The 26,367-nt window shown below is 41.3% G+C and overlaps 3 protein-coding genes and 1 pseudogene across 3 annotated transcripts; all 4 read left to right on the forward strand.

Annotated features, from left to right (window-relative positions):
• Positions 1 to 329: 329 nt before the first annotated feature.
• On the forward strand, positions 330 to 4,362 carry LOC128428622 (uncharacterized). Its single transcript, XM_053414841.1, has 10 exons — positions 330 to 451; positions 850 to 929; positions 1,030 to 1,234; positions 1,549 to 1,693; positions 2,016 to 2,148; positions 2,234 to 2,354; positions 2,450 to 2,528; positions 2,783 to 2,885; positions 2,979 to 3,087; positions 3,390 to 4,362. The coding sequence occupies exons 1-10, from the start codon at positions 436 to 438 to the stop codon at positions 3,449 to 3,451; spliced, it is 1,053 nt and encodes a 350-aa protein (XP_053270816.1). The 5' UTR covers positions 330 to 435; the 3' UTR covers positions 3,452 to 4,362.
• A 300-nt stretch (positions 4,363 to 4,662) lies between these two features.
• depdc4 (DEP domain containing 4) lies at positions 4,663 to 9,944 on the forward strand. The gene is made up of 9 exons (XM_053415182.1): positions 4,663 to 4,772; positions 5,268 to 5,691; positions 6,049 to 6,197; positions 6,309 to 6,504; positions 6,672 to 6,919; positions 7,103 to 7,245; positions 7,406 to 7,531; positions 7,786 to 7,864; positions 8,181 to 9,944. The coding sequence occupies exons 1-9, from the start codon at positions 4,697 to 4,699 to the stop codon at positions 8,408 to 8,410; spliced, it is 1,671 nt and encodes a 556-aa protein (XP_053271157.1). The 5' UTR covers positions 4,663 to 4,696; the 3' UTR covers positions 8,411 to 9,944.
• A 640-nt stretch (positions 9,945 to 10,584) lies between these two features.
• On the forward strand, positions 10,585 to 20,494 carry scyl2 (SCY1 like pseudokinase 2). The gene is made up of 18 exons (XM_053415163.1): positions 10,585 to 10,759; positions 12,123 to 12,319; positions 13,054 to 13,211; positions 13,578 to 13,722; positions 13,832 to 13,981; positions 14,107 to 14,328; positions 14,431 to 14,547; positions 14,652 to 14,777; positions 14,896 to 15,072; positions 15,550 to 15,672; positions 15,825 to 15,938; positions 16,091 to 16,223; positions 16,347 to 16,465; positions 16,684 to 16,784; positions 17,059 to 17,128; positions 17,246 to 17,329; positions 17,421 to 17,543; positions 17,638 to 20,494. Exons 2-18 carry the CDS (start codon positions 12,143 to 12,145, stop codon positions 18,265 to 18,267), a joined length of 2,769 nt encoding a protein of 922 aa, XP_053271138.1. The 5' UTR covers positions 10,585 to 10,759; positions 12,123 to 12,142; the 3' UTR covers positions 18,268 to 20,494.
• Positions 20,495 to 23,256: 2,762 nt separating this feature from the next.
• Positions 23,257 to 25,919, forward strand: LOC128429195 (4-galactosyl-N-acetylglucosaminide 3-alpha-L-fucosyltransferase 9-like; annotated as a pseudogene).
• The last annotated feature ends 448 nt before the right edge of the window (positions 25,920 to 26,367 follow it).

The following is a 26,367-nucleotide window of genomic DNA, read 5'->3' on the forward strand; positions in this document are numbered from 1 at the left end:
AATGTCCACTCGAACACTTTTTATAGGGGAAATATTTATACTTATATTTATTCATCACAATATTTTTTTGTATTTATATATTTTTTGACATGGAGGAAGAGTAACATTTACTCATTCACTTATTATAAATCTATTTTTTCATACCTTTTTGATATACTGTATATATTTGTCAAAGGATGATTTTTCATTTAAAACACGTATGATAAGTTAATAAGGTAATAACATATTTTTAGCTTGTGTTGGGACCTCAAGTAAAAAAAAAACTAAGGTCTAAAGAGTAAAAAGTTACCCATCGATGAGTCACCCGCAACTTGACAAACAGCTGGATGTGTGTGTTTACGTTGAAAACTCAGAATGAAAATGAAAGCATTATGTCAAACTGCTCTAATCCTTTCGTTTTAATGTTAGGTATCATTACACAGAGCAAACTGCAGGATGGCGACAGCTCGCAGTAAGTAGAGCCTCTCCACTATATTATGTTATTGATTATTGGTTGTTTCCTGTTTTCCCCTGCAGCGTGGACTGTGTGTCTGCTACCGAGCTGATTGATATTTGATGTGCGTGTTTCTTGGCTTTTTGCCACTTTTTTCGATCAGTGTAGGTTTTTCTTTGCCTCGTGAGAGGAGCAGTGTGTGGAGAACGATGTGTGTTGACATTGTGGATCAAATGAAAGCAGAAACAACAGGACATCAACAATAATCCTCTTATTTTCCAATTTAATGTATAACATAATATAGTCCTTAGTCGTTTACATTAAGTGAAGCTCCATACATACTCATAAGCGCAAGTATAGACCGAACCTATTATTATTAATATTGTTATTTTATATTATGGTGGTTTTGTTAACAGCTCCAGAGGACGAAGACCCCCCTGAGGCCGGTTATTTGTCGTCCAGCGACAGAGATTCAGATGTAGACGATGATTGTCAGGTTTGTCTCCGGACACACAGGATGTTGGAATCTGTATCAGTTTCATTATCACTGACTTACACGAACAGAGATGAAACCCCCCTTATATGTTTAATTTAAGGTGACTGCGAAGGAGCCCTGCAGGTATTACAATAAGGGCCACTGTCGGGACGGTGTCAGGTGCACGCACCCGCACGTCTGCAAGTTTGCCCTGAGTGGAAACTGTAGATACGGGTCCGGATGTAAACTGAAACACCCAAGAGGAGGAAGGAGGTCGAGGTCGAGTCAGGCCGGAGGGGGCGCCAAAGAGCGATCTACATCGAGAGGTGAGGAGCAGGACGAGAAAAAACCTGAGTCCCTTTCTCTCTCTCTCTCTCTCTCTCTCTCTCTCTCTCTCTCTCTCTCTCTCTCTCTCTCTCTCTCTCTCTCTCTCTCTCTCTCTCTCTCTCTGTGTTTAACACACACACACACACACACACACACACACACACACACATATATACTACCGGTTTAATAGTACAATAGAGATGGTACAAAAATACTACAAATGTGACAACAGTATTTACAAAAGTAGAATACAATATAATTTATCTATAGTACATTTATTTAATTCTGTTTACATTAATTATATTTTCACCAGATCCAAAGATTTCTGATGGCCAACTGTACAAGTGGCAGTTGAATGATGGAACCGGCTGGATGGATTTTAGTAATGATCATGTGATCGAGGCCCAGTACTGCCTGCCCCACACCAAAAGTATTAAACTCTACAACACAACGCATGGGTAAGTGTTTAAAAACACATTGTTAATATTTGTTTGGCTTCAATCAATCAATATTTGACGGCAGGTGGTATTTTGTTTCTCGCTGTCAAGGAATTTCAATTAAAGACCAAATCCAAAAATGTATTCTACCACTGCCGTCCAATTAAACACGGCAATTCATCTTTTCAAGGGCAGTTCCCAGAGGTTGAAGGGAAATTTATAACAACAATGGTGATTTCTTTTGACTTTGCAAGGCAGGTGCAATTTTTAATGACACTGACCTCATCCTCTGAGTATTAGGGAGCGGTGCCAGTGGAAGATTTATCTCTTTGTCTCTGTGCAGGGTCGTGAACATTGATTTTAACTCGATGACAGTGTCTGGGAAGAGCCTGAGAGTGAGACGTCTGGATGATGGACACACAGAGTGGGTCTGGTTCTGCACTTTGTACAGTAAGTGGATCAAGTACGGAGACAAGGTAAAGGGACTAAGCTTTGTTTATATGTTTACAGTTTTGAACCCACACTGTGAACATGTTTAGATCTGTTTGTCTTCTCTTCCAGGATCCAGAGGGAAAACCCACTCCAGCGAACAGCTCCGACATAGAACAGAAGTTCCAGAGTAACCCAACAAGCTCTTTCACTTTCAACATCGGCGCTAAAACCTATGAAATAAAATTTGCAGGTGAGGTTTATTCACATTACCGTCACAGAATGCAGATTTTGATTAAAAAAATACTACATACAAGTATCTCATTGTTCCTTCTTGTCATCTAACAGAAATGCGACAGGTGAGTTTGGACAGAAAGAGGAAAGTCACCCGCCGGCCACTTTACCGACAGCGCCAAGCAGGGGCAGGGTGAGTTTTGTGGTTTCTTTATTTGTTGGCCAGACTGATTACATTTAAAGTCAAGGGGCAAAAACCTCACTGTGCACTATGCGTCTATCACAAAGGATCACTAGCTTACACATTGTAAGATGTTTGTTTAATCTTTACAAAAAAATTCAAGTGTAAAGACACAATACACAGTTTGTGCTCCCTGTACCTTAACCGTATTCCCTTATTATGTGCATTAGCAAATAAGTAAGTTTTACGAAATGTTGTTGAAACAGAGTTCCTCAAGGCCATTCAGTTTCCCAGAATATTATTGTGGGCACCAAACCTCAGTGGCAGTTCGAGGGGGACCATCGAGGCTGGCACAACTTCAAGAACACGGTGGGTTACCTTCCGAGTGGCATTTACAAAATATTATATATATAATAGTTTTAAGCTACTCAATGCTAAACTTTGCTGGTCTTATTTCTGCAGCGCGGCACTAATGAAACCAGCGATGACATTGAGCGGAAGTTCCAGGACGACCCCAATAAGACCATGAACTTCAAAGCCAACGGAAACACCTACATTCTGGACTTCGGAGGTTAGATTTTGTTAGAAAATATTGTAATTTTATTTTACAGCTATTTTATTTCCTAATTATTTATGAATATTTATATAAAAGGCCCAACTAACTCACAGCCAAGATATCCAAAAACCTATTATATATAAAAGTATTTAAAAAAAACAAATCCATAGTTTGAGGTTTTCGTTCTTATCGTCACATTTACTTACGAGAAAAATCTCAGCTAGATCTTTCTGTAATTTTCTTAAATGGGAATCCTGAAACACGACATTGAGAATTGAATCTATGTTTATTTATTTTTTTACTGATTTTTCCTACAGCAATGATCCAAACCAACCTGAAGACCAAGTTCACACGCAAGATCAGACGTGTGCTGGTGTGAGCATTGAAGACGAGTTTGACCTCCAGAGGGAAGTCCGGAAGAAAGTTTCATAAATGTGGGGAATGCTTTGTCAATGGTTTTCAGTAGAATAGAATATGATCAGGAGTATATTGGTCTTATAATGGTTATAATGGTTGACTTGATATTGTGTTTACATTGAATTTTTCTGAGGAATGTTGAGTATACCAAAAACTTCTCCATAGAAAATTGTGTCAAATTTTTTACACCTTAATCGTACAAAACAGACATGAACTCCAATGATGTACTGCCAACTTGCCTTAACTTACAAGTTAACTAACTAGGCACAATACTTTAACTTGAACTCATTCACATTGCTACATTACTAACAGCACACTGCCATAACACAGGAATGCAAGTATTGTATGTTGATAAAACTGACAAAGAAAATACACCCCCCACAAATTCATATTTGATGTTGCATCACATTTCACACAGGTTCTTTTGTAAGAGGAGTGACTCACATGTAATGCAAATGAATTGAAGGCCATTTTGTATACTACCTTTCAGGGATTTTTTAATGACATTTAAAGTCATAACACAGGTTTACACAATCAATTCTATGAAATTGTTCAAAGTTGTTTTAAGTAAGTCTTTGAGCTTATGTTTGCTGCTGAAAAAAATATGTATGATTATCAATTAAAATATATATCCTGTTTATTTTTGCTGCTTTTTCTTTATTTGTGTGATTTTAAATCTCAGATAAACCTTGTATGACGATAAATCAAGGGCTAGGGTTCGAGTTTATGTTCTCTTATTTATCTTTTATTTCATGTGTTAGATTTTATTGATTTTATTGTAAAGCACCTTGAGCTTTTATGTGTGAAAGGTACTGTGTGAATACATGTATTATTATTATTATGTGAAATAAACAAAGGATGAAATAACTCTAATGGTAAAGTCAGTAAACCTCTCTTTTTTATTTCTTATTAAATGTGTGTATATCTTATTTTTGTTAATATGACAATACTGACAATATTACCTCGGTTTTTATTGGAATCAACGACATAGATTGTTATTTTTTATGAGAAAAACTTTCTAAATCTGAATCAACGCAATTATTTTCAGAAAAACAACGTAATTCATTTTCTACTGTCTCTTATATAAACTGTAATGCGGGTGGCTGCCTGTAGAGGGCAGCAGTGCGCGGAGCCTGTCGGTCGGTTTTCACGTTCAGGGGAGGAAGAGGAAGAGGGAAGCGTGCTGACGTCACACGCAGAGCTCATCATGGCGGTGGATTTGACTCCTCGCTTCAGAAGGTTGAACAGCCAAACAAGAAGCTTGCGTGAAAATATACAGCACGGTGAGTTCTGAACGTTGACGCTAAACACCTGGTTTCATTTTACGTTAAAAAAGCGAACAAACAAAGCTCGTGTGCGGTGTTTGAACTAAGAACCGGCTCCACACGTCAAACACCGTGTTCCTGCTGTTGTTTATGGATGTTTTTAAGGGACATTGACATTTGAATGAGCCCAAATCTCGTTTTATATTGTAGTGAAGGGAGATATTGCAATGAACGTATGTATATACAGCGTAGACTTGTCTAGGTAGGAAGGCATAGTATACATGATGAACATAAACGCTATCTATCACAAGAACTACATTTATAAGTGTGCTTTTAATTAAATTGTCTCTTTTTATCTATACATATTAAACGGATTTATTTGTTATATCTTTATCCTTTTAGGACTGACATGTTACAAACTGTGCAATTGCTTTAATGAAGTCCACCCGAAAAACATTTAAACCTACTAACCTATTTTTACCTATTTTCCTCTAACCCTGTGTCTCCTAATAGTTTTCTCTGGGCCCTTTGGTGCCACTCAGCTATGGCACAGCATCATCCAGGCCCTGCAAACCCAGGTGGAGGTGCGTCGCTGCAGGAGGAACCTACGCGTCCATGCCGAATGTTTCACAGGCTCAGATGCTGTGGACGCCGTCCTCGGCTATCTGATGCAGAATGTGGTGTTTTGCTCGAGTGAGGTGTCTCGTCTCAAAGCTGCTCGGCTCTGCCAGGCTCTGATGGAGGCGAAGGTGTTTGAGCCAGTGGGCACAAAGCGGTTTCGCAGAGACAAGGAAGTGACGTTTGAGGACAGCAGCTGCAGCCTCTACCGTTTCCTGGAATATAAAGTGGTACCCAGCTCTTCCATGAAGGGATGCCGTAGTGTCACAGAAAACATGTCCCCAGAGGAGCCGGAGACTAAGAGAAAGAAGAGCTCCAGGTTTCTTTCACATTTAATTTATTATACTGAAGCTTCACTAATTATACTCAGTATGGAGGTCTTGTTACAAACTATTAATTAGATTTTAGTGAATAATTAGATAAATATAAACGTGTATATGTATATATATATTGTTATATGAGACTAGATAATGTCTCGCACTTTGCTTTGAAAATCGTTAATGATGTCATTAAGTCAAGTTAAAGACACAGCTAAATAAACTATGACTGCTTGCATGAATGTTATGGCCATATTGTTAACGTTTTATTCCCTAGGGTCATAAACCTTCCAAAACAGATTTTAATACATATAAGCACTAAGTCTTCAAGACTTCAAAAAGATTTATTTTCTCTGCAGAAACGAACTGAGAACAATCTCCAATCCTCTTGCTGTCGGCCCATCAGACAAGAGGGTTGAGAGGCTGCTGGGGAACATCAACCTCCGGCCCACCATGTCACCGGGTCTACATACAGCTGCAGCATCCTCCGTCTCTCTGTCCAAGGCTGGTAAGACTGCACTGGTCTGTCAGTATTTGACCGTACAACAAGTGTCCTGTACAAGATGGATCAGAAAGCACATTGGAAAGATATTGTACCAACATTCGATTTCTTTCACAGCGGTAGAGGAGGTTTGGAAGCAGCAGACGCTGCTGCAGCTGCTGCAGATAGTGGAGTTGCCCATGCTGGACTGCATCCTGACCTCTCCTTCCAGTGCTGAGCCTCAGGCCTGCAGAGCTCTTCTGACCACCCAGGACCTGGTTATCTCCAACACGTGTCTGGAGAGAGAGATACCCGACTCCCTTAACCTGCCTAAGTTAGTGCTCTGATTAATACTTTTTTGCACACTAGACAAAAATTGATCATGCTTAAATACCACGCAAAAATTACAAAGAAAATTAGATGAGATAATGCTCCGGTTGTCCAAATTTTCTCGCTCCTGTTCAGGGACAGTAAAATTGTTTCATCCCCCTTTTATCTCAGGATGGATGAGTGGCTGTCGGCAGCAGCAGACTGTTTGGAGCTCTTCCCCGACCAGCTGATTGTGTTTGCAGGGGAGCAGCTCCGCCAAGGCAGCGATGCCTCTGCAGAGGATGGAAATGCAGAGCAGAGGTCCACCCAGAAGAGACTGCTCTTTGAAACCATTGCCAAGTACTACAGTGGACAGGAAAAAGCTCCACTTCTCTCGGGACGCTACCTGGATATACATGTTGCAATTCTGAATCTCCTCGGTGAGCGTTGAAATGTTGATTTGTACGATTAATGTGTGAGAACCCATTTCTGACTGCCTTGATTTCAAATGATAAGAGATTGTACATATGAAGCATTTTGTCCCAGTCCCCACATTCAGTGGTCGGAACTTCCTCTCTTTGTCTGTTTGCTCCATCTCCTGACCATCTCTTCTTTCTTTCTAGATGGAGGGAAGGTGCAGGATTCCATCAAAGCATCTCAGTTGTGTTTGCGACTTCTGGAGAGAAATGTGAGAGATGAGCTGCGGAGATTACTGGCCTTCATGGCCACAGCAGCTCACCCAGATGCCTGTCGTCTACAGAAACAAGTAGGTCACTCGTCTCCTCCTCCTAAATCATAGCATCAGCTCCAGCTTTTTGCATATTGAATTAATGATTAAGCACACCACTTATTTTTAGATTTGTGTACAGCTCTTTATATATGTTGTATTCTAACAATCACTGATATTCTCTTATGTTTCCTTTCAGACCGATAATAAGGCCTTGGTCTGCCGCACTTTTCAGAGAGCAATTGTCCAGAATCACGAACTGACTCGATCCCAGAGTGAAACCCTGGTTCTGTTTCTCATGGACAGTCACACTGAGCTCTTCAAGGTGCACTTCTCATCTCTCCGTCTTGTTTGTGAACATTGTAATCACAAACAAACAACACGAAAAGTTTGATATTCTATTAACAGCTATCTGCATATGTATGCAAATAAATTAAACCGATGTTAGCAGGAGCATCTCGGTCAATATGTTCCGCCTCTGATGTTATTGTTTATTTTTTGTTGTTCAAACAAGAAATACGAAGCAGAAAGATTTCAATCGCCAAACGCTTGTCCTTTTTTCTCCTGTAATAAATACAGACCCCTACGTCCCTTATTGAAGCTGTGAGAAAAACACTGAGGACTATGCAGCTGGGAAAAGACCCTGATTCAATTGCTAGTAAGTCAAACACAACAGTGACACAAAGTTACACCACCACAAGAAACTCATGTATATAAAACACTTCAGAACTTTTAATGCATTTATTCTACTTCATGTTAATTTGGATGATGTGTTTGAAACAACAGAAATGTTTTTTTTAGTAACTGTGAATGAGAAGTTTTAAACTTGAACTGGGGTTAAACTTTGTGAGCTTAATTGTTTGGTCCACATTGTGACACTGTTGCTCCAGATCCACACCAAAAATGAATCACTTCTTCTCTGCCCAATGTTCCTCTGCGCTCACGTCGGTCACTTTCTCCTCTGTGCTTTGCAGCGTTCACCTTCTGCCAGCAGGCGACCCCGCAGGAGTACGAGGACCAGCGTGAGGCTACCACCCTGGAGAGCCTCAAACAGCTTCTGCGTGATATTTCCTCCAGTGAGAGCATGTCTGCCAAGGACAAGAGGAGGCTGCTCAAAGAGTTCGAAAAGCATCACCCTGTGGTTTTCCTCCAACATTTCTCCCCCGCACCTTCTGAAACGTACAGCTGGAGGGTACCGGTTTGATTTTCAAGGTGCACTTGACAGAGCCAGTGTGTGATGGTACAGCGCTTACACTGAGGAATGATAACATTTTAACTAGATAAAACATGTTGGCCTTATAATTCTGGATGCTTTAAAAAAACTGCCATACAAATCTAGTGTGTAGAGATGGATTGATGCCTTATATAAATGTTTACGCAGCATGTTGTGTGGCTGCAGCCTCCCTAATTTCTTTTAAAACACAGTGGGCTTCGATAGTCAAGGTTCTATTTGTCGTAATGCTTTAAGTATTGCAATGGGTGTTTTGTAAACAAGTTCTTTTAGTAATGCATGTATTTTTCAAAGTAACGTAGTGGTGACAAGGTGGTTAGCACTGTTTCCTAACACAGCAAGAAGGTTCCCTGTTTGAATCCCAGCTTGGCCAGGCACCTCTCTGTGTGGGGTTTGCATGTTTTCCCAATGACTTTGTGGGTTTTCTGTGGGTATTCCAGCTTCCTCCCACAGTCCAATGAAGTGCAGACTGGGGTTATGTCATTTGGAGACTCTAACTTCACCGTCGGTGGGAATGTGAGAGTGACGGTTGTTTGTCTCTGCATGTTGACCCAACAATATGCCAGCTACCTGTCTTTGATTGGCTTCAGTTCCCCCTGTGACCGTCAAAGTATATGTGGTGAAGATAATGGATGAATGTGACTGGTTTTGCACTGGTCCATGAAGGATAAATGATCAGTTCATCTGATATAATCAATGTCTAAAGGTGGTCGTCTCTGAGCTGAGAAATCTCGAGCTGTGGCATACTGTTGTTACTCAACTAACGAGAAACACTAAATTTTAGGATGCAGAAATTCAAGATTTTATGAAATATAATGAAGTTATAAAACATAACAACAGGGATCCCTGGAAAACGGTTTATCAGCCATTTAGTCGACTGTATTGAGGCTGGGAAACAGCAAATGTTCCAACTGTTGTGTATCTTGCAGTTTTGGAAAAGCGATTGTGCACTTTGATAAGGAATTCATATTCATACATATCTAGTGAAGAATAGCAATAATATAGCAGCCATTTTCTTTTGGTTTTGAAGTTTTACTGTAGCTTGCAATGTTGCGTTTGGAAAAAAAACTCTAATGTAGCTGAAGTTTAACACAGGATGTAAATTGTTTTTGTTAGAGATGAAGCACAATGTTTTCCTCCTGTGAAATGAATATGAAATGTGTGAGTGTTAAGCTAACAGGAGCTCAGGTTAATATGAAGTTTATTATTTTAATGGGGATTCGAGTCGCACTAACTTGGTAAAATATGTTGGAGTTATAACTTTGTAGGGTTTTACTTGAACAATGAATATTAAAAGGCTAATAATCTAATCTTTGGTGAAGCACAGGACCTCGGTTGGATTCTATTCTTTTAACTGGTGAGGTCATGCTCATTAAAACAAAAGTTGCTCTACAATCGTCAGTCAGCATCTTTTGTTCCGTGTGCCAACACTAAAATCATGTTAGAATGCACTTTAAAATGCTGAAACATGCTTTATTTTCCGTCTGAATAAAATGTGTAATTGATCCACAAAAAAACCTGTTTCCATTCAATTATTTAGTGAATGAATATCCTCCTCCTTTAGATTATTTTATCTATATGTTTACTGGTTATTCCCTGATCTCGGTTGCTTACTAAAGGTGACTGAGCCTTTTATGTTAGAGCCCGAAACTGGAACAGTTAATCTATTGATATGAGACGGGCAGCCTCCTAGTCTTTGACCTCTCTTCTTAAAACATTTTCTATTGCAGAGCTTCTTCTAGCTCTATCATCTCCTTTTTGTTTTAACCAAATAACAAATATAAGTATAATGACGGAACCAGCTATTAAAATATATGATAAAAACAGGGTCACTATACAATTGTAGCTAATGCTGAAGTTTGACCCTGACCAGGTAGATTACATATTTTAGAAGTAGATACTAGATGGTGAAAAAAAAGGAAATTAAAGTAATCACAAACCAGTAGAATTAGAGTTAAATAGGACCATGATAGTTAATGACTGCTATTTGTAATTATATGACATGAGGATATAAATACATGCTGTATTAAAAAAAATACACATCCTTACAGTACAAGTGAAAGTGTAACAACCGTAAATAATTCCAGATATTACACGTGAGGAGTGTTTGCACTTTACGCTTTTGATGACGTCGATGCACCTGACGCCATGGAAAGAACCCGGAAGTGGGGTTGTTAGCTCCTCAGCGCGCTAACTAAGCTAGCTCCTGTCGTCTGCGGCTGGAAGACATGGGGGCTGTGCGTATCAGCCATCACTGACAGCGCCACTGCCGAGAGGCCACACGTTACAGGGAAAACACCTGACAGACATTTTCCCACTAAGGCAAGTGGACGGAGGAGGGGGTGGGGATATTGTTGTTGATGACAGTAACGCCACTGTCGTACCTGCGCGTTCCGGGCTAGCTAGCTTGGCTACGTGGCCATCGGGATCTGCTTGTGTGTGTCTGTGTTTTGAAATCAAAGACAAACGAGGCTTTAGCTGTTAGCCACGGTGATGTCAGCTGTCCGGGGCTACACGGGGGAAAGGTGGAGGGCTGATGGAGGTTTGGGAAACCACTGCCCCATTACCATAGGTTCCACAGCGCTGCGCCAGTTTCCTTTTCTAATGTGCGAGTAGAGGCGCAACAAGACGGATAACGTCGAGGTGTGTGTGTGTGTCTGCCGGACGTGACAGTCACGCTAAGCGGACACAATACAGGTTTAACACGCTAAGATGCGGTTGAAGTGACCTGTCCAAACACGCCGAAGTTAGCAACCCGGGTTAGATAACCTGCCTCCTGGTGGCTAACGTGCTAGCCACTGTGCTAAGGTAGGCTCTGCGGGGAGATGACCAACTCTGTTAAGTGGTTAGTTAATGTCAGGTGAATTGACACTAAGCGCTGGTAAGACAACATGTTTAATGATTTATTAAAAAGACTGCAGGAACTCTATGAATTAACTTTGCCTCCACTTGTCACTTTGACTTCACACTTGCATCCTCTGCTTTGTATTGTATTGCATGTTTTTACATGAAGCTCTCTCACTTTGCTCGAATCTAATCAACTCAATATGTCTGCTATCCTTTTCTTACTTTATATAAATAATAATAAACTATTTATTTAGCACCTTTCAAAACACAGTTACAAGGTGCTTCATTAGAAATGAATAAAACTGGGGTAAGAAACACTGACATAAATGCCTGACAGCATCAGATTGAGCCATGCATTTTAATAGACTGCATATTCTTTTATATATAAAGCTTATTCGGCCTTGTTTCAATTTAGTGAAATACACAGTAAAGCACTAAAAGCCTCTTCAAGGCAAATAGGAAGATAAAAATAAGTTGTTGCATTTATTGTTGGTCATGTTCTTTTGTCTGACTTCCTGTTCCCTGAAATTCTATCAAGTACTCTGAAATATTGTGAAAGAGGTACTTCACTGTGGTGTGCATGCGTTTTCCCTGAAAAATTTAATATTTCTGAGGACAGGTTGTCCTATTATGGCGCATATTCTCCTCAGCTTAAGCCGGACGCTGACTCGAACTTTAATGTGCACATTTTTAAGCAGGTTTCTCGAAATTCATGTCGAGTGGATTGTTTAGCTATTGCTGTTAAAAAGGGTTCAGCTCCAGCTGTCTTTGTCAGTGACTGCAAAACCTGGTTTATAACTCTTTAATAAACTGCATTTTTCTCTCCCTCACTCCTCAGCTGCCAGGTCAGGCCTGAACATGGAATCCATGCTTAACAAGCTTAAAAGCACTGTCACTAAGGTGACAGCAGATGTCACCAGCGCTGTCATGGGCAACCCAGTGACACGAGAGTTTGAGGTTGGACGACATATCGCCAGCGGGGGTCCTGGAATGTGCTGGAGAATCTACAATGGCACCAAGAAGTCCACCAAACAGGTGAGTGTTTATATCTGCCCCTTGATCAGATCAACTCCAACTTAATTCTGCTATGTGGATGCCCAGCATCTTGAAATGCTGCCGGCCCTGTTTAGGTTTGAAACCTCAGGGGCTGCATTTTAGTACAAACAGGCAGAAATTAAGATGTTTGGAAACAATGATGTAGACACTCAGCTGCTTGTTGATTGGGTCTATTCGGTCATGACGCAACCTTCCCTGATCTGTCAGGTTCCTATCACGTGACCCCCTTCTGGAAGAAACCACTGGCATTTGCCTCAGCTACCAGTGTAGAACGTAACAAGAAGGATCAGTTACAAGTGTGGCTGAGCCTGTTGTCTTTGCTCAAAGTGTTAGTGCAGAGAAATTCAACATTTTACAATGATGCAAGTGCTCACATGTGTAGGAGACAAGCTATTTTTCAAGCAATTTGTGAAATGTCCAGAGGGACACATATGCCTTCCTGTTTACATTAACATGCGCAGTGTACGTTTTCAGGCATGTTGGTATGGAATGTGATTAAAACTGATAAAGTAAAAACGCTTGCGTGCACAGAGTTTGTTTTAGTTTGTAAACGCTGCTTATAAACTGAAACGTAGCTGTATAGACAAAGCCTCAGACTTGGATTGATAAATATCTGCTCGTGCCATAGACCATGGCTACAAGACAACTTTCCATACCAGAAATTACTTTGGGACTTGTCTCATACTCCTTATTTTTTGTCTTTGACCATAAAGGAAGTGGCAGTGTTTGTGTTCGAGAAGAAGGTGGTCGACAAGTATCAGAAATTCGAGAAAGACCAAATCGTCGATTCGCTGAAAAGAGGAGTGCAACAGCTGACCAGACTGCGTCATCCCCGTCTCCTGACTGTGCAGCATCCTCTGGAGGAGTCACGGTGAGGAACACACAAACACACTCACACAAACACATAAATCAAACTGAATGAGTCACAAGTCAAAGAGGGCCTTGACATTTAAGATTTAAAAAGAAAATGGGAGCAAACACATTTGTCTGCTTCTGTGTGTGAACAGATGCTTGTCATGACCAAACGAGTCAAAAAATGAGTTCCTGCATAATGTATATGCAAAAAAGTTTAGAGATATTCTTGTGCTTCCTTTTTTCTTCCACTGTCTTTCTTTAACTTCCGTGCAGCTCAGCTCTTACTTCACAGTTCTGGCCTTTTGGCTGTTTTGTTGAATTTCTCTACATGCTCAGTACATCAACCTTTAAAGTGATGTTATTCCTTGTGTGTGGCCATCAGGGACTGCCTGGCGTTCTGTACAGAGCCGGTGTTTGCAAGTCTGTCCAATGTGCTTGGCCACTGGGACAACCTGCCGAGCCCTGTGCCCAACGACATCAAGGAGTACAAGCTCTATGACGTGGAGACCAAGTATGGCCTGCTACAGGTGAGAGTGCTCAGACTAAAATTAACAAATAAAAATAGAATAGAAACATCTCGCGAAGAAAAGGCGCCTGAACGCTCCTGATTTCATTTGAATGTGTCTGTCTCTTCAGATCTCGGAGGGTATGGCCTTCCTCCACAGTGGCGTGAAAATGGTTCATGGCAACCTGTGTCTAGAGAACATAATCCTCAACAAGAGTGGAGCCTGGAAAATCATGGGCTTTGACTTCAGCATCTCCTCGTCAAACCCCTCAGATGCAGAGGTATGCTGGGGAGTTTTGTTCCCTCAGACTGGCCTGTCAGGCACGGCCTACAAGCTGCTCCACCAAATCCATGTCTCATAGTGTTGTCACATCTTTACATTCTCATATCCTCCTTTCCCCTTCAGCCCAAGTACACATGTAAAGAGTGGGAGCCCATCCTCCCTCCACTCTGCCTCCCCAACCCTGAGTACCTGGCCCCTGAGTACATCCTGTCTGTCAGCTGCGACTCTGCCTCCGACATGTACTCACTGGGTGTGGTCATGCATGCCATCTTCAATGAGGGCAAGCCCGTTTTCAAGGTCAACAAGCATGACATTTTCAAGAGCTTCAGCCGGCAGCTGGACCAGGTAAAGTAGACGTGTGCAGAATGTGGAGCTGTGACAATGAATGAAGAGTTGTGCTTATGAGTTTATGTGCCGTTCCATCATTTCTTTATTTTTCCATTGTAGCTGAGCAGCATGAATCCAGCATTGCTGAACAAGATCCCTGAAGAGGTGCGGGAGCACGTCAAAATGTTGCTCAGTGTCGCGCCCAATGTCCGGCCTGATGCTGACCAGATGACCAAGGTTTGCAATAATATGTACAGTCACAAATCACAAAGTATATTGTTTGCACTTGTGTTGGAACACGTTTCTTATCTTCAACATTTTCTTGGTGTCAACTTGTTCAGATCCCATTCTTTGATGACGTGGGTGCTGTCACTCTTCAGTACTTTGACACCCTTTTCCAAAGGGACAACCTACAGAAGTCTCAGTTCTATAAAGGCCTCCCCAAAGTCCTTCCCAAACTGCCCAAGGTACATGCTTGTATATTTTGCAAAAGGTAGTGTATATTGGGTGGAAAGGCTTCCCAATGCCCTCCAATGAAAACGCAGTATTACAATCTGAATTTGTTGCTTCTTCAACCTTTTGCAGAGAGTGGTGGTGTATCGGATCTTGCCGTCATTGACCTCTGAGTTTGTCAACCCGGACATGGTTCCCTTCGTGCTTCCCAATGTTCTGCTGATTGCAGAGGAGTGCACAAAGGAGGAGTACATTCGTCTCATCCTGCCTGACCTCACACCTGTTTTCAAACAGCAGGAGCCTATTCAGGTAAAAGGCCTATAACACTGACAGGAGGCTCTAGACACTGTACTGTTAAAATAAAGCATTTTTGGATAATATGTTCTAAGCTAAAAAATTGTTTACGTTTTGAAAAATCCCTGCAAACAGTCGTTTTCTCTGGCAATCTTGTGTTTGAGGTTTTGAAAGTGAGATTAATCTGAGTGAATTCTCTGTTTGGGCTCATTCTGTTACTTCATCAACACTTCTCTCTCTGTATTTTTCTTTCCATGCCACCTTAGGCTAGTAACATGGTGAGTGGTCTCTGTTGTGAATATACTCCAGTTTCATCAGCTAGTGTATTTGTTGTGTTGTCGATGTTGTAGCACTAAAAAAGGCGTACTAAAGCCACTGAAATCACAGACTCCACCTACGTCCACTTAACCACCATACTTTTGAGTGGAAGGTAGGACAGTGTCCTCTTACTTTAAACTGTTAAGTTTATCTAACTGGCCCTGTGCTGTGCAGATCCTGCTGATCTTCCTGCAGAAGATGGACCTGCTGCTGACCAAAACACCGCCAGAGGAAATCAAGAACAGCGTGCTGCCTATGGTCTACAGAGCTCTAGGAGCCCCTTCTGTACAGATCCAGGTACAGGCCTGAACTTCAGTGATTTTTTTTTGTTGTCACCTGCTGCTACCCTTTGTCTCTTTGAGTGTTATTCTTGAGAGAACACTGACAATAGATGCTCTCCTAGGCATCATATAAATGTCATATTTCATGTCTTATCTGCGCCCGAGCAGGAGCTGTGCCTGAACATCATCCCCACATTTGCCAACCTGATTGACTACCCGTCCATGAAGAACTCCCTCATCCCTCGGATCAAATCAGCCTGCCTGCAGACCTCCTCGCTAGCTGTGAGTCTTGATTAGATATTTTCAGCTCCCTGTGTGCACCTGCCTTCCATTGTGTTGTTATTCCTTTTAACTCTCTTTACTTATCCTTCTCCTCTCAATATATATTTACTTTGACTTTGTCTTAATTTGTTCTTTCCCTTGTTACTGCACAGGTACGAGTGAACTCTCTGGTGTGTCTAGGGAAGATTTTGGAATATCTAGACAAGTGGTTTGTCATCGATGAGATCCTGCCCTTCTTACAACAGATCCCCTCTAGAGAACCAGCAGTGCTCATGGGCATCCTAGGTAAAGATGAACCCCCCCCCCCATTCCACTTCCATCCAATGTGACTCAAAGAGTTAAGCGACCTCTTCTTCTTTGTCTTCTTTTTAATTGTTGGTTATTTTAACTACCTTCTCCTGTCTTTAGGAATCTATAAATGCACTTTCAGCCATAAGAAGCTGGGCATTCCCAAAGAGCACCTCGCTTCAAAGAGCCTGCCCCACCTCGTCTCTCTTAGCATAGACAACAACCTCAATCTGAATCAGGTACTATACAGCCTACACATTTAAAATTCAAATGTAATTCACAAAGAATCCAGTTCTGTCTTAAGCTGTTTTCACACATGAACTGAGCTCCAGTGAACCTGCATTTATCTGCAAATCTGACAAAAACACATCATATTATCTTCATCTGTTTTTTTTCTATCATCTTTACAATTCAGTTTTATGCAAGTTGCATCTAATTTCATCCTCTCTGTGTTTAGTTTAACTCGTTCATGGCGGTTATACGCGAAATGCTGAGTCGCATGGAGAATGAACACAAGACCAAGTTGGAGCAGCTGCACCTCATGCAGGAGCAGCAGAGGTGCGTGTTTGTGTCTTCATTTATATCACTTTACACTGTGATTTACACTTTAATACTTTTAACTTTGATTATTAATCAAATAGTCATAAATATTCATGGTAAACTTTCAGAAAAATTTGCTTAGACGCCCTAGGTAATTACATCTCCAATTGAAAGCAATACATGTTCGATGCTGGTCACATGAATAAGTTAATCGTTTGACTAATGAGGTTTTTATAAATGAGTCTATATATGTTCCCTTTGTTTACTGATATCTGTTGTCTTTTTTAAACAGGAGTATAAACATTTCAAACCCAGGGAACCAACCAGAGGAGACAAAGAGCCCACCAAGCTCGGGCAACCAGGTGAGAGGTCGATTCCGTGTTCAAAGATCATAGGAAACGATAATAAGATCCTGAAAGGGCTGTAAATGTCATGTTTTCAAAACGCTGTAGTGTAATCATTCAAATTCTTTCTTTCAGATTGATGATATCTTTGGCAGCACAGGGGTTAATGGAAAAGAGAATGGGTCTGCCCCAGCTGCAGCAACCTCACAGCCTAACAGGGTATGGAAATGATTCTGCACCTCATTTACACAAAATGTCCCCTTTGCTTTCCAGTTATTTAATGGTCTCTTTCCCCCTGACCCCCCTCTAGATGTCTCTGACTCTGGAGGAGAAACAGCGTTTGGCTAAGGAGCAAGAACAAGCAGTCAAACTGAGGAACCAGCAGCCGTTGGCACCACAGACCATCAAACAGAACACCACCACCAACTCACAGGTACAAACTGCTCACTTCAGTGTACACAAACTCACCATTAAGCTCAAACACTGCTGATTCGTGAAGATCAATCTCACCTTGTTTTATGTTGCAGACTAAAGATCTGACCAGCAGCCTTCTCAGCATGACGACGCTCAACAGCCTGTCTTTGGCCAACACAGCACGACCAGCTCCAGTGCAGGGCAGCACCATGTCTGCCTATCCCACCTCCAGCCCTGTGGTTGGATCCATGGGCACCCCAGTCTCTAATGGCTTCAATGCACCTATGGGCTTCCAGACAGGGGGCATGGGGATGGGCATGCGGCCCACCGGCCCTGGCCTCTATGGCGGCATGGCCACCACCACCAGCACCCCAAACTTTGGCGCGCTGACACAGAATCACATATCCATTGGGCAGACAAACCAAGCTCCCGACTTGTCAGCCCTGGACAGTCTTTTTACACCCAGCAAACCCAAAGTCAGCCTCAACCAAATGGGTCCCATAGCCGCACCTGCAACCAACACACCCTGGCTCCATCAGTACGGTTCTGCCCAGAACGCTCAAACTCAGATGCAGGGTATGCCAGTAGGTTCTGGAGGAGTGCCCGCTGGGTTTGGGATGCAAGCAAACCCTTTTTTCAGCCCACAGAACTTTTCTCAACCTCCTACTGCCCCAAGTATGAACCAAAGTGGAGTTAAACATAGTGCATCTGTCAACAATGACCTCAAAGACTTATTTGGGTAAATATATGTGCACGGATGGCAGGTGAAGTATCTTATTTTAATAACTTTAGACAGAAGAGCCTGGGATTCTCACAGAAAAAGACTGATTGAATGTGAAGTTTTGGAATCCCTTCAAGGATTCTGCTGTGTGTGTTTTTAAATTCAACCTGGTTTCAAATTCTCAATCTTGCTAACATTCTGCTGGCGAATTAACCTGCACCTGAGTTCAATATCTACCCGACCAGAAGGACTAAAAGGTTGTGGTGGGAACTTCTTCTATACTGTGTTCTCTAAATGCTGGGGTTTTCTTACTCTTTTGTACTCAAAATTCTTGGGAGTCCAAATGGCAATGGGTTGAGATGAATCCCAACTCAGTTTATTCAGGAAGGTGTTTGTGTGCATATCATGAATGAGTGTTTTTCTCCTCTCGAGCAAGCTGCAGAATAGGAATCATCCACAAGGAGGCGCACATCTGCTCACTTTCAGGCTACTCTACCTTTCTTTTCTCCAGGCTGTTTTAAGATTCGCTGCATGTCGAAAGGGATCAGACTGTTTTATGGCTTGAAAAAACAATTGTACTGCATACACCAAAATGAGCCCAGTGGGAGGTGGCCTCAAGTGCAGCACTGACAAGCCTGCAGTGACGGATCTGCATCCAGGAGGCTCCTCTGTGGAGACAGGGAGGGGGTGTAGAAAACAAGCAGCCCAGCATATATGGGTGAGATGGGGCAATCAAGAGCAGCCCCTCTGCAGTCGTCCCAGTCACTTAATTTGATAATCAAGCATGTTAAAAAGGAAAAGATTGGTTTTGTCATGTCAATGTTTAAAACCACCACTTCACCTCCTTTTGTTAAAGCAACACTATTCAACTTTTTAACCTTAAAACAGCATGTTCAGAAGTCATTAAAAAAAAACTGTGTTTATCTCCAATATCCGGGGGGGAAACATTTGCTGAAGCTGGACATCATGGGTATTATCCACCATTCAACAAGGAATTGATGGAGCCCAGCAGAATGAATAACCACATCTGGCTGCAGGGGGCGCTACTGGTCACAAAATTACATAGTGTTGCTTGAACAACAAACATTGAATTAGTGTCTGTAAATGCAGTATGAGCGGTGTGTGTCTGATTGTGGGTTACGATGTGTTGACATCTATCATACCAGTGTCTTTTTAGCGAGATGCTAATTTTACAAGCGATTTAATCTTTCTTTTTTCAAAGATCACATGCGCTGCTTAGGCTGCTGTGCCTTACATGGGTACATGTGTGGAACTAGACGGACGGCACTCGTCTGTGGAGTATTAATATTTTCCCTGTTAATCAGCTGTCTGCTTTTCAAACTACTTACTTTATCGCCTGTTACTGATCTCGACCACTAAATCATTCCTGATTATTTCAGCGACCAATAACTTTTTATTTTCCGCAGCTGGATCCTTCAATTGACCATTTCTGTTGATTTTGTACAGGTAAAGATATCATTCTATATTTTGATTTCAGCACTTTTCGGCTGTCAGAGGACATGTGCTGGCGACATATTAGGAAGTGTAAATATAAAGTCATTTAAAAAAGCTGTCGCTCTGCTTTTTTATGTTCTGTAGATAGTGGTGAAGAGGCCTTAGATGAGTCGTGTGCAATAATCCTTCACGGTTGTTGAGGGTGGAAATTGATTTGCTCGAGCAGCTTTATCTCCACTGACCTACAGGGACTTTCTGATTTCCGTAACGTGCGTAGGGTTGATCTGTGCTCGTTCTAAATCGTACACTTTTGAAATAGCACCATTTTAAGTCTTCGATGCACCTGGGACACCGTTTCTGCCGACAGTTATCATTAACACGCTGAAGTGTAACGTCTTCTACCGGATTCACTTTTTTGTTTGCACCAATACAGGGTGAGCCGTCTCTCCAGCTGCATGGCATCTGCACGCTCATGAATTTTGACTCTTTAGGTTCTGATAATTCCCCCATTTTTGTCATACACTGCAAAAAAAACATGTCTGAGGTTGAAATCTGTTTCATCACTAGAATCAACTTGCACTGTGGTAGTTTGGATTTGATCTTTGCAGCGTGTCTCACACACACTTCCTGGCAGAAACCCCCCCCTGAAAGCTAAAATCGTATTCTTCTACAAGATTGTTTGTAAACTACTGCTGTCAAATATGTGTTGTGTGGCCTGTGTTCTATGTGTTGAGGTGCTGGTCTCTGAGGTGGCACAATGAAAATCTGTACATATAAAGGACAAGTACACAATCTATACTCTCAGATCATGGTCATTATTTGCACAACATTTCAGATACTGGAGCATAAGTCACTTAAACAGTCACTTAGAAACAAGCAACAGTTCATTGTCAATCCACAATTGATTTGAAAGAATCTAGAATTACTGCACTGCAGTTTTTCTGCCTCCGTCAAACTGCTGCTTCCGTTAACATAATAGTTGTTTTTTTCTTATCACCAGATAACAATACAAAAGGGACAGCGTTAAATTATCTTTTAAGCATCTTCTGTAGAAGTGTTAGAGAAAAACAGTTCTTTGACACCTGTAAAAAGCCATCCTATAATTCAGCTCCCTTTATATTTAGTTTAAATTTTTAACATATCTTTATATATATGTATGTACTCTATCCATTTTCATTTTTTATTTTAAATGGTTGTGGCTCCGACTGGTTTATCCGATCTTCACGAAATTCGGTAAACACAGGTCCTCAGCATCAGAGATTTCGAGGCCTCCTCACCCTCCACATCCTGCTCTTCATGCAGCATCTTTAAGTCCACCTCAACTGTAAGTCTGACATGATTGGGACCAGCCATACTGACACACTGGATCAAGAAAATCAAAAGTATATTTTCAAATGCATTTCAATCAATCTATTCAGTTATGGTTAGCCAGTATTGTACACATTTCTCTTTGTCACTAGGAATAGATTGTAAAATGAAAGTGAAATGAATGGAAGGTGATACTGTGTGGGTCGTTTTTGACCTGTGTTTGTAAAAGTGACGTCGAAATAAAAAAATTACGTTTGTTTTTAAAGTAAGAAAGGACAAAGGAAAATGATTATTTAAGAATATTAAATGATAAAATACATTTATTTCAAACATAGAAATGAAACTCCTGCTTAAAATAACACAGGAAATGGGTAGTGATAAAATGAAAATGATGAAATCCAAATAAGGCTTAATTTACTTGTCACAAAATTATTACAGTGTTGCCTGAACAACAAACATTCAAATCAGTGTGTGTTAATGCAGTATTGTCATTGTGGGTTACGTTGTGTTGACAGTTAACAGATTTTAGAAAACTCTTTTGACTCCAAAGTTCCAAAGAGTGGGAGTTCTGACAGAACAGGCCCAGTCACCTTTGAGAAGGGCATTCACTTAGGACCTCAGGCTAGTTATTAAAATGTACAGAGAGGACTGAAAATCTGTTCTAAGATGCGATGAAATCTAAAATCAGAGGAACATACACATTTTTTGCAAATTTTGTTCCCATTGTGACGAGGTGGATAGAAAATGGGTGATGTGAGAAACTACTACTGAGGAAGTGGTTAAGACCTGTTCAACCCCGAGACCTAAGTTTTACTAGGGGAAGTGCACAGAGCCTCAACATAGGCCCCTTTTTGCCCCTTAAAATGTCATCTAGAGGCCATATCCAGTTGGGAAATATTTTCCTTACATGCCCTGAGTTAATATGGGCACTGCCATCAAACCATTGTCCCCGGCTGCTTACTGTTGGTGTGTTTCCTGCTCATTTCAGGTGACCGTACTCAAATGACTGTTGTCAGAGTGACGTGCCACATAGGCAAATAAAACCGAGCAACATTTTCTATCTACCTCTGCTTCTACACCAAGGTGAGGCTGTTTCTTCGTGCTCTAGCTTAACCTTAATGGAGTCTCCGTACAATTACATTAGTATCATTTTAAATATTAATAGTACAGAGCAGCTTGTATTGTGCCCAAGAGTTATTTTAAGTTTGTAAATTGTGCCGAACAAAGCTATGATTGAGAACATACATAGGATAAATCGAGTCAGTTCATACTGTGTGTTCAGTCGTTGTATTGAACTGAAAGACATAAAAAAGCATTTTCCCATTTAGCTTTTTGTTTGAAATGTAATTTGAGTTCAATGTTAGACTTAAAGAGCACTTTAATTGTGCAAACATTTCCGACATCAGTATAAAATGTAAGGATCAAAAATGCATTTTTTTTGTTATTATTATTATTGTTATTGTTGAGGCTTAAAGATTTTAGGAGTCAAAATGTGTAATGAAGTAATGTTCGATACAGGCAGGCAGACGAAAAGAGAAATAACAAAATAGTAAAAAGAACTGAGCTGAAGCAGGAGGTGAGACTGGGGGAGAGTGACGGACACTGGCTGGTGTGATTTGGACAAGCGTTAGGTTTAATATGACTAAACTTAAAGGACTCATATTATGCCCATTTTACCACAAGTTGATATGGTTCCTTGGGGTCTTAATGAAATGTCTGTAACCTACTTTTGTCAAAATACTTCAAGGATCATTTAAAACAGCACCTTTTTACCCTGTCTAAAACAGCCCTCCTCAGATTGACCTGTTTTGAGTGCCCCGATTTTAATGCTAGCTTGCAACAACTTAGATCGAAATCTACGCGAGGGCAGCTCACTGGGAGCATTGGAGACTTCCCTGCGTTGTAGCCGGGGAAGCGGCGGTGACACGGTGCGATGCGGGGACGTCAAAGGCAGCGGCGGATCTGCTAATGCGATGACATAGCGGCTGGGATCAGCTTACGTCACCGCCTCGGACAGCCCGGATCGCACCGTGTCACCGCCGCTCCCCCCGTTGCTTTTGCCGCGTGTTAACTCGCTGCTTACCTTGAGCCGGCTACACCGCAGGGAAGTCTCCAATGCTCCAAGTGAGCTGCCCCCGCGTAGATTTCGATCTAAGTTGCTGCAAGCTAGCGTTAGCTCGCTGCTGCTACCCCTCCGACATTTAAGTGGCCGCATAAACATGCAAATCGTCGAGGCGGTGTCACCCTAATGCACAGTGTCGCCAGTGTCAGCCCGGGCTCCACGGAGCTTGCGTTAGCCTCGCGGGAAGCCGGGGAGCCGGGCCGTTTCTCCCCAGAGCAGGTGAGATGATGGTGGGGGGTGGTCCAAGGCCATGTAGCGAGACTATGGCGTGTTTTTGGGTCATAATCCCATTCGACGCCATCTAGCGTATCGTTTCTGACATAGAGGAACCACAACAAATCACGGGAGTTGTTTTTTCCAGAGTTTTTGGGACGGTAGACATGCCAGATACCCAAATTAACGTGTAGAGGCACTACAAAAGTGGAATTTTCATAATATGTCCCCTTTAAATAAACAGACAACCAGCGCTCTGCAGCAGCAGTGACCAGGACTCATCCCCATCAATGATGTTGTCGTTTGCACTTTGCACTAGTTTACAGGAACAGCAGAACTGATAACCGATAGCCACGTCCCTGGTTTCAGAAATGGGTTTGGATGAACATGGAGTCACCTTCAAACTGTGAAAATTACCCGGACTTGATAACTTGTTCAACTTGACATCCTGTTATCGCTCAGATTCACATATCCCAGTGCCTTATGGGCATTTGGTGCCACAAACATCTGAGGTGGAGAGTTTCCAGCTGCCAACCAAGGACAAGTTGGTCTGTTGGATCGTGAGCAACTGGCATGACGGGCACAAAAGAGTTCAGTACTACACAGAACTGAAAGAACACATTCAGATAGACACTTACGGGAGGGCTTTTGGCAAAAAGTTAGATTATCAAAACTATGTCAACATATTATCTAGTTGTAAATTCTACCTCTCCTTTGAAAACTCTCAGCACAAAGATTATATCTCAGACAAGGTATTCGATCCTATGAGACTGGGAACTGTACCCGTAGTTCTTGGCCCTATTAGAGAAAACTACGAGGACCATATCCCACGAGAATCTTTCATTCATGTCGATGACTTTTCCACTCCAAAGGAGCTGGCAGAGAGACTCCTTCACCTAGACCAGAATATGACTGAATACATGAGATTCTTTGACTGGAAAAATAGGTATAAAGTTGAAGGTTCACAGTTCGGCAGAGAACATGCCTGCAAAGCTTGTCGTTACTTACAAGAAAACAGAGGATACCAGGCTAGTCATTCTCTTACCAAGTGGTTCTGGGATCAATAGCACTAAATATAAGAGCATTGATCAAATTATCTTTTCATTTGGTTCACTGATGAGACTGGGCTTGAGGGAACTTCTTTGGTGAAGGAATCATAATATGAACTGGATTCTACCCAGGACCCAGTATTTCTTATGAAGGTTTTCACCCCTGTCAGACTGGTTCATAGAAGGGTGAGGTCTGGACCCAAAAGGACTCATTCACTTTTGGGGCGATTTTTAATTAAGGGGGCGGATCAAGGAAAATGTCCCCTTTTGTGTTGATAAAATGTTATGTGAATATCTTCAGAAATTGTGGATATTTAAGAAAGGTGAACCGGAAGAACTGGATGCAAATGTGGATGTATACTCTCTAAATTTGAACTAATGTCTAACGGCTCCATGTTGTGGTTGTGGAATCTAAAGTAAGTTAGCGTGTAAAATACAAACTGATAAATATACTTTGTTGAATGTGTCTTTATGTGCATCTTTCACAATGAGGTGACATCCTCACATCCTTCATGACACTTTGACATTATAATCTTGCTTACGGCGGTTCTACATTTCTTAAACCTCTTTTCTAACTCTTGCCAGGCCTAAAAAGAAGATCATAAATCAATAGTTTTTTTAACCACATTTTTTGGTATTTACTAATCTTTAAAGGAGAAGTAAAAAGTTTAAATCGTACTCTAAACACGATCGTAATTGTCTGTTAGTAATAAGTGCTCTTTTTTAAAACAGCATTGAACTTCAACTTCCTCACACTTGCGCTTTCAGAGTTGTGCAGTATGATATTTCAGATACATGTACATCCATTTGAATACAGATAGATTTTGAGATATTGAGCCCATTGAGTATTTGCCAGTACAGTAGAGAGTAGAGATTTGAATATGCCCCAGTAGGAAAGATCCATCCACATAAAGTATAACAACAATAATGAGGACTGAATGTCATCTAGTGACCTCATTTTGAGGGTCCTGGTGTTGTGGGGGCTTACTGGGACAAAGACAGGGAAATAAGAAGTAGTAGTGGTAGTAATAATAGTTGGGTGGTAGTAGAATAGTTCCTCCAATTGTTTCACAAAGCAGACTTTAGAAGCGCAACATATATTGCTTATACTAGAGACTCTGGTCCCATCTAGTGGCCGTTCTAACACTTCACAGTATAGTAAAAGTATTAATATCGTGAAAATAAGTACTATAAATGAAAAATAAATATAATTTAAAATAAATTATGGCTGAATTTCATTTAGCTACTTCAGTTTCAGGGTCCTGCTGTTCTTGCAATGTAACTGGCACACAGTCATGGCTTACTAATAAAGAATTAGTAGAATTAGCAGTATTGCTAGTACAGCTATATACATATATGCATTACATCCACATTGAAAGCCATGCCATAATTTAGCTCCCCCTGAATCTAGCTGAAATATGACCTCTACTAGTGAGGAACCTATAATAGGACAAAGATGTAACAGACACCTCCCATGGCACTTCACAATCACAAGGTTCACTATCAAACTTATCACAAACTTCATGATCAGACTCATTTATATACAGATGGTTTCAAAGCATACATTTTAGCCTCAGGTTTAAATTCAACCAGAAACTGGCTCAGGTTGTATTTATTCCTACATTTTCTTTCATTCTAGTTATTCTGAAAAGGATCTATATTTTTGAACAACATGTTTTTCTAAGTGGATGACTCTCTACTGTATTTAGCATAAGTAAAAATGAATTGCTAAGGAAGTGAAATACAGGTCAAATTACCTCAAACAGTTTCTGCATGTTTTTTTCCTTCTGTCCTTTGTGGAGTCTCAGACATATTAACTTTCATTCAGGTATTAAATGGAGCGATGCGGCCGAGCTAGTTCAGGCAGCCAACTCGAGCTGCGCTGCTACATGTGAAACACCTCACTCCCAACTACCATCTAATACACACCCACCTTATCAGGTTTTCTTTTTAAGCAGAGAGATATATCCCATCA

Source organism: Pleuronectes platessa, chromosome 22 (genome assembly GCF_947347685.1).
Source record: "Pleuronectes platessa chromosome 22, fPlePla1.1, whole genome shotgun sequence".
NCBI lineage: Eukaryota > Metazoa > Chordata > Actinopteri > Pleuronectiformes > Pleuronectidae > Pleuronectes > Pleuronectes platessa.